The sequence below is a fragment of the Paramisgurnus dabryanus genome, chromosome 21 (assembly GCF_030506205.2).
Source record: "Paramisgurnus dabryanus chromosome 21, PD_genome_1.1, whole genome shotgun sequence".
NCBI lineage: Eukaryota > Metazoa > Chordata > Actinopteri > Cypriniformes > Cobitidae > Paramisgurnus > Paramisgurnus dabryanus.
The window spans coordinates 16998429-17011552 of record NC_133357.1 but is presented as its reverse complement, the minus strand read 5'-3'; the positions used below and the strand labels follow the sequence as shown (position 1 = coordinate 17011552).

Sequence of the window (13124 nt, the reverse complement as noted above, 5' to 3'; positions counted from 1 at the left end):
GTTGTCTTTAAATAAACTATGCTGATTTTATATAAGACGTAAAGATGACCGACAGGCCGGATAAAGATGATTGGTGGGTCGCATTTGTCCCGCCGGCCGTCAGTTGACTAGCCCAGATGTATGCATTGTGTGAAACCGGACTTAGCAGTTATGTGTCTGAAACTGGGAATGTTGCATCTATGTACATAAATCTATGGTCCAAGCTGGTGGGGATGGGTGGAGACTAATTTGCATATTCATATCTATGGTTTCAGCTGTGCGATTGACTAATGCGCATATTTATAGATTAGTTTAACCTTTTACTTGGCATAGCCCTTTTTGAGTGGGGGTTGAAAAGGTGATGTAACCCTTCAAATGAATAAACTCTGGCATTTTTGGGGGCTAGAGGCCTAATTTTGGTCTTGTTTGAAGGAAGACACTTTAAAGTTTTTTACGAAAAGTGTTTGGAGGTGAAAATATTAAATAAGAAAAAATTGTTATAGCTGTTTAAATTTATTGTAATAAATAAAAATAATATAATATAGTATTATTTTATACACAAAATTATCACAAAAAGTGGGGTTTGTGTTGGTTTGCTGTGAGGTTTGCTGCATATGCTTGTCACAAATTAGTAAATTACAGTCACTGCATTATTATTACTGCTAAAAGGTTTTGAAATATGAACAAATTTTAGTTTGTCGTGATAGATTTCATTTCATTTACGTGAAAAATATATGAAAAAAATCCCGCTCACGGGACAGTTTTTAGATTTTAGTGACAATGCTGCAGCTTACATAACATGCCTTAAATAGTAACATTTTTCTAAAATTTTGTCCTGGTGAGGTGAGGAGAGTGTAAGGACCTGTCCTCCTTTAGACTGAATGACATTAGTTTTATTGAGACTGATCTGTATGTGCTTCTTTTTCTCCTCTGGACAGGTGGATGCTGTCATGCCATTTAGGTGCCTTGCTCTGCGGGATGGGCGGACATACAACAGCCTGTCTGACATCACCGACAAATACGAGATTGGACAGGTCCTCAAGGCGTGAGTGTGCATGGATCTGTCATTATATCCTTAATAAAAAGCCAATCTATCAATCACAGACAAGTAACAGACCTCATTAAAAACTCATTTGCAACGCACATCTCCACATTCAGAGGTGTTTGACATAACACTGGACTTAATGGGAGCCATTTACATGGGTAGAAATCGCTGACATTTACCGGAGTGCAAAATGCGTCACTCGCTGTAATTTCTCTCCGCAGGAAAGAATTTTGCGAGCTGTGTCTGGTCAAAGAACGGCAGACGGACAAGGTCTACGTGTGCAAGAAATTCCTCAAGAAGGATGGTAGGAAAGTGCGGAAGGCTGCCAAGAACGAGATCATGATCTTAAAAATGTACGTGGTGACTCAAAGCATCGGCAGATGATGTAGAGTTTGCGAGAGGGCTGATTTGAGAGAGATTTCAACCTTTAATGTTGTGTCCGGGGTCTGACGGACCTCAAGGCCATTTTAATATGTTTACCATTAAAGCGTCTGGTTGATACTTTATGAGTTTTGCTAATCTGTTTGGGGTCTCAGAGACAATAGATATAAAACATGTCATTTAGTATTTTCTCGTGTTGTGATCGGTGTTTACAATGTTTAAAGGAAAACATCACCTTTTTCAATATTTTATTATGTTCTTACATCAACTTAGATTAATTAATACATACATATCTTTTTTCATACGTGCACTTTTAATCTTTGTACAGGGCCTTGTGAATGTGTTAGCATTTAGCCTAGCCCCATTCATTCCTTAGGATCCAAACAGGGATGAATTTAGAAGCCACCAAACACTTCCATGTTTTTCCTATTTAAAGACCGTTACATCAGTAGTTACAATGTAAGTATGGTGGCACAAAATAAAACTTTTGTTTGGAGCCATAGGAATGAATGGGGCTAGGCTAAATGCTAACACATTCACAAAGCGCTGTACAAAGATTAAAAGTGCATGCATTGAAAAAAGATAGGTATGTATTAATTCATCTAAGTTGAGGTAAGAACATAATAAAATATTGAAAAACTGTGGTGTTTTCCTTTAAATACATCCTTTATATACTACTGTTGTTTATTTTGACTTTTTTCCATGCCACCTTTCTTTTCTGGAGTAAAATTGGGCGTATTTGCAATAGTCACTTCATGCATGTTGATTGATTAATCGACCAATTTTGTGATTCTGTGAAATGGAAAAAATATGATCTATTCTTCCTGCCCGAACAACCAGATGCATTTACACTTGGGTGAGTTGTGTCCTGTATGCGTCATCTGAGATGACTTAAAGGTGTTTATATTTGATCTTTTAATGATCAGATATCTTTTAAATCCATACAAAACCCCCATTGACCCGAAAAAAAAAAAATAATTGTCAGTTTATAATGTTAATAATCACTTTTTTTATATGCTTCATTGCAAAACAGTGGGAACATTTTTCGATAATATTAACCTGCTGGGTTTTGATTAAATCTGATAAAGCTGAACTTATTAGAAGACTTGGATGGAAAAATTCTAACTACTCTTATAATTACAGTTATTGTTTTTACACGCACCATTGAAGTGTCTGGGACCACAAATATAAAATCAGTGTATTCAATCAAAACAGAACATGATGTTTAAGAGTAAAAAGGGAGAAATAGGGAGAAAGAAGGTATGAGACACTGTACTATATGTTCTGCCCTTGGCGTGATTTTTCTCTGTCCTTTCTCACTGTTTTGTAAGTACCTTTCAGTATTAATTTGAGAGAAAAATTTCTATTCAAACCTTTGCCGTGATGTTTTTATTTCAGGGTCAAACATCCAAACATTCTCCAACTGATTGATGCATTCGAGACCAGGAAAGAGTTCTTCATCATACAAGAGCTGTGAGTCTGACCTCTGTTTGCTGTGATCAGTCATGTTTCTACAGTGCCATTCAAGAGGCCAAGGACTCTCTCTCTCTTTCTCGCTCTTTCTCTCTCTCTCTCTCTCTCTCTCTCTCTCTCTCTCTCTCTCTCTCTCTCTCTCTCTCATCAAACTCTTAATAGATTCTGACAACAGGTATTTCTCAATGGCCTGAGGCAGGGATTAAGCAAATTTGAAGCAAAAGTATTTGATGAACATATAATAGGGTACATGCATTCGTGTAATATAATTTACTCATTTTTGACGGAGGTACTCATTTAGCGGTTTTTGCATCTGAGCTTTGCATACTGTTTGTACATTTAACATGTACACTTTGGATCCTATGGTGCAAAATTCGACTACTATATTATATAAAGCTTGTGTTTAAAAGCACAAGAAATCAGGTGCACACTTTTAATATAGTAGGTATTCTTTGGGGAAGACAGGTGTTTTTCTGAGAACAGAATATCTTGACAGTTTTAGAGCATCACAGTTCTGTCAGCTGTTGTGCTGGTGCTTTGCATCTCACATGCAGAATTTCCACAGAGTTTCACATTTGTATAAATATTCAGCTCCATATTCACATTTTATACTTTTAAATTCGACGTTAAATGTAGATTTACATATAATATCGTTTAAAATATTTATAAATATATTTTAACAACAAATACATGTGGCATGCAAACTAATGCTTCTCGAAAGAGGCACATTTGGGCATTTTGGGTTATTTAGAGAACACTCTTTATAAAAGAAAGGTTTTAAAAGGGTCATCTTTGCAGCGTTGCCATTTAGAAACCATTTAGAGATACAGTACACATTGGTACCAAATGTATGCATATCTGTATATAGTACATATTAGGACCTTTTTAAGGTGTACTGATACTGCCCCAGGCACAACTGGGACCATTATTCGACCATTTTCCAATAAAAAAGAACCGTTTGAAAAAAGTTTATTAATTTATGAATGTTTTTATTAATATTATTTGTCTGTGTGTTTGTGCAGGGCCACAGGTGGAGATGTGTTTGATTGGATCTTAGATCAAGGAAACTACACAGAGAGAGATGCGGCCAATGTAATCCGTCAGGTCTTAGAAGCTGTGGCTTATCTTCACTCGCTCAACATAGTCCACAGGAACCTTAAGGTAAGTTTGCAGATTTATTATAATGTTGCTTATGCTCGAAAACCCATTAATTGAACTACAACTGGGTGTGTAAATTAAACAGAAAAGATTTGCAATGCATTGGCAATATTTCCCTGCTTAATTCAAAGACACATGAAAATGAGATTCAAAGGCTATAACTCGATGTAAACCATTTCCATATGTTAATGTTTATGTGGGTACTCGGGATGTTTTCGTACGTGTGCGCGTGCTGATCTGCAGACTATTAAATGATAATCAGTTTTATTAATCAAACGCCAAGTCCTCTTTGACTCATAACACTGTACGAATGTAATATTGCAGATTCTCCCTGTGGGTGTCCTTAATGTGCAAAACAAATATGAAAGAAATAAACACTATTGCATTCTCCTGTGGTTCTAATGCTTCATACAAAAGTCATTAAAGTTATAAGACTGTTTGTCATTTGACACCATGTGTTTGTAGTGCCATCTAGTGCACATAGAGCATTTCTTGCAGCACTAAGCATCTGAAATGTGCTGGAGGTTAAGACAGTGACTATCAAACTAGGGGGTGGCAGGCCCCCTTGAGGGGCATGAGATGGTGCCAGGGGGCATACGTTTTATAAAACATTTTAATTTATTATAAATTGTAATTAAACCTCAGAAAAATAAGGCTTCTTCCCAATAGCACTGTTTTTATTTAATATGATTTGTTGCTTTGTATGCAAATACAAAATAATATGAGACACATTTGAATGTGATGAATGAGTACTGCAGTCCGTAACACTTTGTATTTGTTAACAATTAGTACATGTTTTAGCTAACCTGAACTAACAATGAACAATACTTCGACAGCATTTGTTAATCCTAATTCATGTTAATTTCGACATTTACTTATACATATATAAAATCAGGCATTGTAACTGTTAACATTACCGGTAATTAATGCACCATGGACTAACAAGAAGAACTGCATTTATATTGCTCATTATTTGTTTATGTTAGTTAATGCATTTACTAATGTTTACTAATTCAACCTTATTGTAAAGTGTTACCCTAGATTCTTGCAGATATTACTAAGAGAGTGCTAAATCAATAGATGGTATTTTTAGGCTAAAAACAAAACAAACACGGCATATTTATTGTAAAAGCTTGTCAGTGTGTTTGCAGGGATGATACAGTTATAATAGAGCTCATTCTTCACATTGTGAACAGGTAAAAGATGTTCTGTGGTCTCTAATGCACATCCAAGAGTCAAATTTAATCATATTTTGGCCTAGCGCCCTGTCATTCTTGTTATTATTACTTGTATATGAAATATAGTTTTTTTCATAACCATCATTTTTTTATGCTGCGCTTCTTTGTCATTTTAGCTGGAGAACCTAATGTATTATAGAGAGAGTAACCACAACAAAGTTGTGTTGCGGGATTTCTACCTGTCCAGGTTTGAGAACGGCTCGATTACAGAGCCTTGCGGAACACCTGAGTACTTGGGTATCTATTCATTGATTATCTATTAAATGATCTTTATATATGATCAAATCTGCTTCTTTTATATATATATACTGTATATCTGCTTCTTTTTTTGACATTTTAGCTCCTGAAGTGGTGGCTCGTCATCGGTATGGAAGGCCGGTTGATTGTTGGGCTGTTGGAGTCATTATGTACATATTGTAAGTTATTGCGGCATATACTATTTTGACACTGAATTGAAAGTGATTTTTATTTCCTATTATTTTTATTTTCTATGTATTTTTGATTAACTTTTGCATTAGCACCTCTTGATTGCATCTCTAAATTTGCACCTCTTGATTGATATAAATACCACTTTAATGATGCCTGTGAGGATGTGTAATGCAAAACAGTAGGACACAATACAAATCACATAACTAATTAACTAATTTTTAGGCTGTCTGGAAACCCCCCTTTCTATGATGAAACTGAGGAGGAGAACACCGACATGCACAACAGGATCATCTTCTGCCGTATTGTTGCTGGAGAATTCGAATTCGATTCGCCGTATTGGGATGACATCTCACCTGCTGGTACTGAAAAACAAGATCTGAGAAAATCCTATCCTATCTTAAACTTAAAAATAATTTTTGTGCTTTAAACATGAATCTCTTTCTGTCATGTCACACAGCAAAAGAGCTGGTATGCAGACTGATGGAGGTCGACCAGATGTTGAGAATTACGGCACAACAAGCACTTTTGCATGAATGGTAAAGACACAAATACACTACATGGCTGAAAGCATGTGGACCATACACTGTCAGAAAGAAATGTACAAAACTGTTTCTTTTCTGTCGCTGTGGTGGTATACTAAACATAATACAAAGTTGTACTTTTTTGGGTATATTACTGTACCTTAAAGGGGACATATCATGAAAATCAGACTTATTTAATCTTTAAGTGCTATAATTGTGCTTCTATCAACATAGAAAATGTGAAAAAGATCAACCCAGTAACTAAGTTTTGGTAAACCATTCTCTCCAAGCATGTGAAAAATAGGTCAATGAAATTTGCCCCCCCCCCTGTGATGTCAGAAGGGGATAATGCCGCCCCTTAATCTGCACTATCCAACCACGGCACTGCCATTTAGTGCAGAGATCAGCTCATTTGCATTTAAAAGGACACACCCAAAAACGGCAAATTTTTGCTTACACCTACAAAGTAATAATTTTAACATGTTATACTAAATTATCTATATGGTATTTTGAGCTAGAACTTCACATACGTACTCTGGGGACACAAAAGATTTATTTCACATCTTAAAAAAGCTTTAAAAATCTACTGTGTACCTTTAAAGGTACAGTTAACTGTTTTGTACCCCTAAAATTTAACTGGTACAAAATTGTTGTACACAATAGGCCCTTATTGACCCCCAAAAGGTACAACTTTCCATATGTTGTATACCCATAAAGGTACAAAAATGACCCTTTTTGGCTACCACCCTAGTGACAGAAAATACCTTTTATATCTTTTTTGTACCTTTTATAGATATATAGACATAAATAGCCACTAATGACGTATCTAGGAGATCGGTGAGATCAGTGATGTTGATGTGTCACGCTTTCATATTGTGTCACATCTTGCATTGCAACTCATCTCAAAGTGATTGATATGTGATGTCCACATACATTATTGTACAAACAAGCAGGCTTACAAACACAACAATGTTGTGACAGAAAAAATGTGACGGCTGAATATTTTTTGCTTGTATTCTTAAACAGGATCGCCGGAAATGGGGCTTCAGAAAAGAATCTGAAGGAAGGCGTGTGTGCTCAGTTTGAGAAAAACTTTGCAAAGGCCAAATGGAGGGTAAGAGAAATCTAACATCACAAATGAATCATGTGCCTTATCTTATCATATCACTTTTTTGCAAACACAGCACACAATATTTTTTGTAGGAGACTGGATAAGAGTCTGGGCTTTAACTGTAAAGATGGTAGTACCAATAATTTCTGATCGTTTTTATATTCATGTTTGCTTTTTCCTTGCATGATACCCAGGATTTGAAGGTACTGTTAATCTCGGGCAGCCTAGAGGCAGCGATTCTTTTCACGTAGAGCAATTTTTGACTTGGCCACTCATATTTCCTCTATAGCCCATTCCTCTTGTGACAGTACATGGCTTCAGTGTCTCATGGCCTGGCCTGTTTCCTCATACAACATGCAGGAAATATGTAGTTCAAGTCTGATTGTTGGAAAGACTCTGCCTGTACTTAAGCCTCCCTGTATCTGCACACCAGTAACTAACAAATGTATCACTGCCCAGCTGGTCCCATGTGCATTCAGTCATACGCTGTCTGGCTTCTACTCACAGTGTCCTCAATATTCCAGCTGGAGTTATAGTTAGGCTTTCATTCACTCAGACAAATCTTTCGATTTATTATTCATTGTAGTAGTGTCACATGTGTGTATGAAGAGTTGTCCTTGTGTTTGTGTCTGATGATAATCCTACCTTTTTATTGCATTTCTACAGACAACTTCTTTACAGTTAGTAGCCTACTGCTAATGTTATGAAAATGTTTAAGGGCTTTGCTTGATAGCACTATGAATAATATAACAGTCCATTTTTTTGCGGTTGGTACAGCAAATGTACTTGTATTTTGTATCATTTTTATCTTCATTTCATTTTTATATATTTGCCGATACTACTCTGGATTTACTGTAAAGCTGCTTTGCTATGATGCACAAATGTGAAAAGCGCTATAGAAATACATTTGAATTGAATACCTTGAGATCCAATGAACAGCGTTTTGGTTGCATTTTACATCAAAAACATCATTTTTTTTAAATAGACTCATTTTCCAGCTCCCCTAGAGTTAAACATTTGATTCTTACCAATTTGGAATCCATTCAGCTGATCTCCGGGTCTGGCGGTACCACTTTTAGCATAGGGACTATTTTTGGGCAGTCTGTAATATCACTACGCCTGCTGCAGCCATGTTACATCAGCAAAGTCCTTGATTATTACGCCAGAATGAGAGTATAGTCCATAGCTATATCTGCCTAGAAAATAGCAGCTTTGATTTTTTGTCGGTCTTAGTATACAATGTAACTACAGAAGAGTCAAGTTTTAAATAGGAAAAATATCAAAACTCTTTGGTTATTTTTTAGCATGATGCTAATGGTCTAATCAGATTCAATGGATTGTGCTAAGCTATGCTAAAAGTGCTAGCGCTGAATGGATTCCAAAGCGGTAAGAATCAAATGTTTACCTCTAGGAGAGCTGGAAAATTGCAGCACTCGTGTCTCTATGTGCTTTATGCAATGTAACAGCCAAAACCATTACATTTACATTTATGCATTTGGCACACACATTTATCCCTATGGTGCATTCCAAGTATACATTTTATCAGTACGTGTGCGTTCCCTGGAAATTTAAAGCGATAGTTCACCCAAAAAAGAAAAGTCTGTCATCATTTATGGAGTGTACACACCAGAAGCGAATTCAACTATTTGTGCAAGTAGATTACATACAAAGTCAATGCAAAGACAGATGCACGCTCTATTCGCTTTAAACATGAAAAATTTGTATAACGCAAAGTTAAATCCCACAAGTATTCTAGAGTTAGGAACATGATGCTTCGTGTTTAGTGTGTACGCAGTATTTTTGACCCTCAGGTTGTTACAAAACTGTTTAAATGTCTGTGTTTTGCTGAACACAAAGGAAGATGTAATCAGGAGCACCATTAAAGGAATATTCCATTTTCTTAAAAGAAAAATCCAGATAATTTACTCACCACCATGTCATCCAAAATGTTGATGTCTTTCTTTGTTCAGTCGAGAAGAAATTATGTTTTTTGAGGAAAACATTGCAGGATTTTTCTCATTTTAATGGACTTTAATAGAGCCCAACATTTAATACTTAACTCAACACTTAACAGTTTTTTTCAACAGAGTTTCAAAGTACTCTAAATGATCCCAAACGAGGCATAAGGGTCTTATCTAGCAAAACGATTGTCATTTTTGACAATAAAAATAACAAATATACACTTTTAAAGCACAACTTCTCGTCTAAATCCGGTCCAGCGCGACCTAACGTAAATGCGTAGTGACGTAGGGAGGTCACGTGTTACATATATAAAACGCACATTTGCGGACCATTGTAAACAATAAACTGACACAAAGACATTAATTAGTATCAGTTGATATACAACAACGTAGGAACGGTGTTTACACTTGTAAACACTGGGGCGGAGTTTCGCGTTCGTCCTCTGTGAACTCTTGCCTCATTACGTATTGCGTGGGGTCACGTTCGCGCATCACAACCGGATTTAAATGAGAAGTTGTGCTTTAAAAGTGTATATTTGTTATTTTTATTGTCAAAAATGACAATCGTTTTGCTAGATAAGACCCTTATGCCTCGTTTGGGATCATTTAGAGTACTTTGAAACTCCGTTGAAAAAAACTGTTAAGTGTTGAGTTAAGTATTAAATGTTGGGCTCTATTAAAGTCCATTAAAATGAGAAAAATCCTGCAATGTTTTCCTCAAAAAACATCATTTCTTCTCGAGTGAACAAAGAAAGACATCAACATTTTGGATGACATGGTGGTGAGTAAATTATCTGGATTTTTCTTTTAAGAAAATGGAATATTCCTTTAACTTCCATAGTAAGAAAGAGAAATACTATGGAAGTTAATGGTGCTCAAAAACGGTTTGGTTACAAACATTGCTTAAAATATCTTCTTTTGTGTTCAGCAGAACAAAGAAATTTATACAGGTTTCTAACAACCTGCAACTGAGTAAATGATGACAGAATTTTCCATTTTGGATGAACTATCCCTTAACTCATGCTTGCTCTAACTGTTAACTATAGGAACAATCCATCCACTATATCATGTGTCAAGAATTTGAGTAGAGAAAATGAGCTAAATGCCCATCTCCATAATGTGTAGAGATAGCGAGTGAAAATTACTACCTGAACTGTTAACAATGCATTGGACCTTCATAGCAAAGAAGACCTCATGTTACTTATACTTTATAGGTTACTAAGTGTTTTCTGTTTCTTCATTTCACTTACAGAAAGCGATTCGTGTCACCACGTTCATGCAGCGTCTCAGAGCTTCTGAAATGGTATCAGGCGATGGAGCAGTAAAAGGCCAAGGTGAAGGGGTCAGAGCGGATGGGTTAGATGGCAAAGCAACACAGATAGACGCAAGTGGAGTTTCAACTGTGAGCATGTCCCATGAAGTGACAGTTGAAAGCAGACCTATGGAGAATCAAGAAGCAGGACACATACAAGCAGTAAAGGAAGAACTTGCAGAGTCCAAATCGAATTTAAATTTAAAACAAAGAGAGGAGCAGAACAAGAAAGAAACTGCAGAAGGAACGCAAGAAAAGAAACTTGTTGCAGGCCAGAAGAAACCATCAGCAGAAGTGAGCCAGAAACGAGCACCTACCGAGTCAATCAAAACCTTGGAGAGCAAAGAGAACACTGTTCCTATAGAGCCCAAACCGGTTGAGAAGAAATCCTCATCTTTTCCTGATACTCCAAATCGACGTAAGATGGCTGCAAATCTTTCATTGGACCGAGGCTTTGATGCTAAAACTGGTACAGTATCGATCGGAAAGGAACAGCTTGTTAAAAACGCGATGCAGGATGTGACCACGAGTAGCTGGTGTCAAACACAGCTTCCAGAGGCCGTAGCAGAGAAGCCAGTAGAGATAGGAGCTACGGGAGAGGTTATCCCTAAGAGCAAAGAGCCAAAGAAAGGAAAAACAGACAAAAGTAGCCAATCAGTGAAAACTCAGTGTACATACGGGGGATTCGGATCTTCAAGTCTCGGCCGTGATAAAACAGTATTCATGCAGGATCATAAGGAGACGGTCCGTGGTGCATCTGGATACGGGAAGTCGTATTGTCCAACATATTCTGTTAGTGGTGGGGCTGCATATGAAGCAGGGGGCGGAGCCAGTTCTGATTGGCAGATGGACAGTGTAATTGAACAAATTGAAAAGCAAATGGCTGCCGTGCTTGAGAAGATTGAGGGAGACATGCCTTCATTGCTAGAGCAGATCAGCGACCATCCCGAGACCCTGCCGAAAGCGAAGAGTGCCTGCTCTTCACCCTCACCCCGTCCTCGATCACATCATCATTCGACCCCTCCACCTCTACCCACCACACCACGCCCAGCGATGCCTTCCCTACCACATTTAACCATCCCTCCTCCCTCTTATCCACCACCCTCCCCACCCAGTCATGTCCAGGGTCACAGCCATCCAACTCCTGATGAGGCTAACAGTGATGGCCAGAGGGATACAATGCGGTCTGGCCAATCACCAAGGGGAAGTGTGTCAGGAAAAGGGCTGTAAATATGTAAGTCAGGAGAACGTGTAGGTTCACGACTGAAGTAGGTCAACCAACTAAAACAATTTTTTTGGCTAAGGAATTAGAGCATATCTTTGGGGGCTGCACGGTGATGTTTTAGGGTTGAAGCCGAGATATTTTACAGATTGTATTGGAATGATAAGGAGCTTTTTAAGTGTGTAAAGAGGAATGTGGATTTCAGGTTTAATGCAAACAAAAGGGAACTATATTTTGTATTATGCCAAGCTACTAAGATATCTGACAGTTAAAGACATAGCTGTAAATAACAAGATCATAGCAAGTAATGACTGCATACCTGTATATGACTTGTGGAGAACGCAAGCAATTTCATATGGTTTACATAGATGCAAAATCAATTGAACTTGACATCAAATTACATTTAAAGAAACTTGTTTTCTTTTCCAAAAAAGTTGGCATCATGTCCTGTTTCGGGAGAATCACAGCATTTGCCAAGTTGTGACTTTGAGGGATATTTTTATTTTCATCACTTCATCCATCTTGGATTTCTGCTCTAAGATAGTGAAGCAGTGCATGTATTGATGATTTAGCTATTCATTGAGTATTTCAACAGACAATTCAACAGACTATTTATCTTTCATATTGTATATTCTAAAGTTGTACAGATCTTTCTTTGCCATACAGTATATTTCATTAAATCGAACTAGAAATACAGACAGAACAAGAAAACAAGAACTGGTCATAACTTATATTAGACTAATATTTATATATTTATTATTTGTTTATTTATTTATTTTGTTACATGTGTCCATATATATGTTTAATTTTTATCCCCTTGCTATCTTTTCTCAAATTATGAAAATAATGCATTGTATAATAATTTTGCTAATATATCCTAAAATATAGCTATGTGTAAAGTCCTGCAAATGTGTTTGAAATGTACCTGTGGCTTCCACTTTCCCAAATATTATATAGTTTTGGTGATGTGAATATTCTTCCAAGCTATTTTTTGCACTCTATGTGAAAATTTCAATAAAATTCAAATCAAACCATCTTGTTTAATAGACTGTTATTTTGTAAACGTCGAGTCTATTCAAACATAACTGTAAACAATTAAAACTAAAAAAAAAAAAATAATACACCACCCTTTTATCTTGTCTTCAAGTATCCTAAAATTCCTCAAGACACCGTGCAAAGGGCTACCACAAAGATACCTTTTTTATTTAACACAAAGATACTTGTAACTTAACAGTTTTGGATGTTTTGCGAAATCTTAACCGACTAACATTTTAATGATATACAAATTAAAAGT

The 13124-nt window shown here is 36.7% G+C and overlaps 1 protein-coding gene across 1 annotated transcript in view; it reads left to right on the top strand.

The window, feature by feature from the left end:
• The window catches only part of camkvl (CaM kinase-like vesicle-associated, like), a 44646-nt gene extending 31791 nt beyond the window's left edge, over window positions 1–12855 (top strand). Inside the window, exons 2-11 of the mRNA XM_065285970.2 lie at window positions 918–1024; window positions 1246–1377; window positions 2804–2878; window positions 3901–4039; window positions 5391–5511; window positions 5615–5690; window positions 5926–6062; window positions 6161–6239; window positions 7251–7338; window positions 10549–12855. Coding sequence (XP_065142042.1) covers window positions 930–1024; window positions 1246–1377; window positions 2804–2878; window positions 3901–4039; window positions 5391–5511; window positions 5615–5690; window positions 5926–6062; window positions 6161–6239; window positions 7251–7338; window positions 10549–11838 — 2232 coding nt within the window. The 5' untranslated portion in view covers window positions 918–929 and the 3' untranslated portion in view covers window positions 11839–12855. The remainder of the gene's footprint in view (window positions 1–917; window positions 1025–1245; window positions 1378–2803; window positions 2879–3900; window positions 4040–5390; window positions 5512–5614; window positions 5691–5925; window positions 6063–6160; window positions 6240–7250; window positions 7339–10548) is intronic.
• The last annotated feature ends 269 nt before the right edge of the window (window positions 12856–13124 follow it).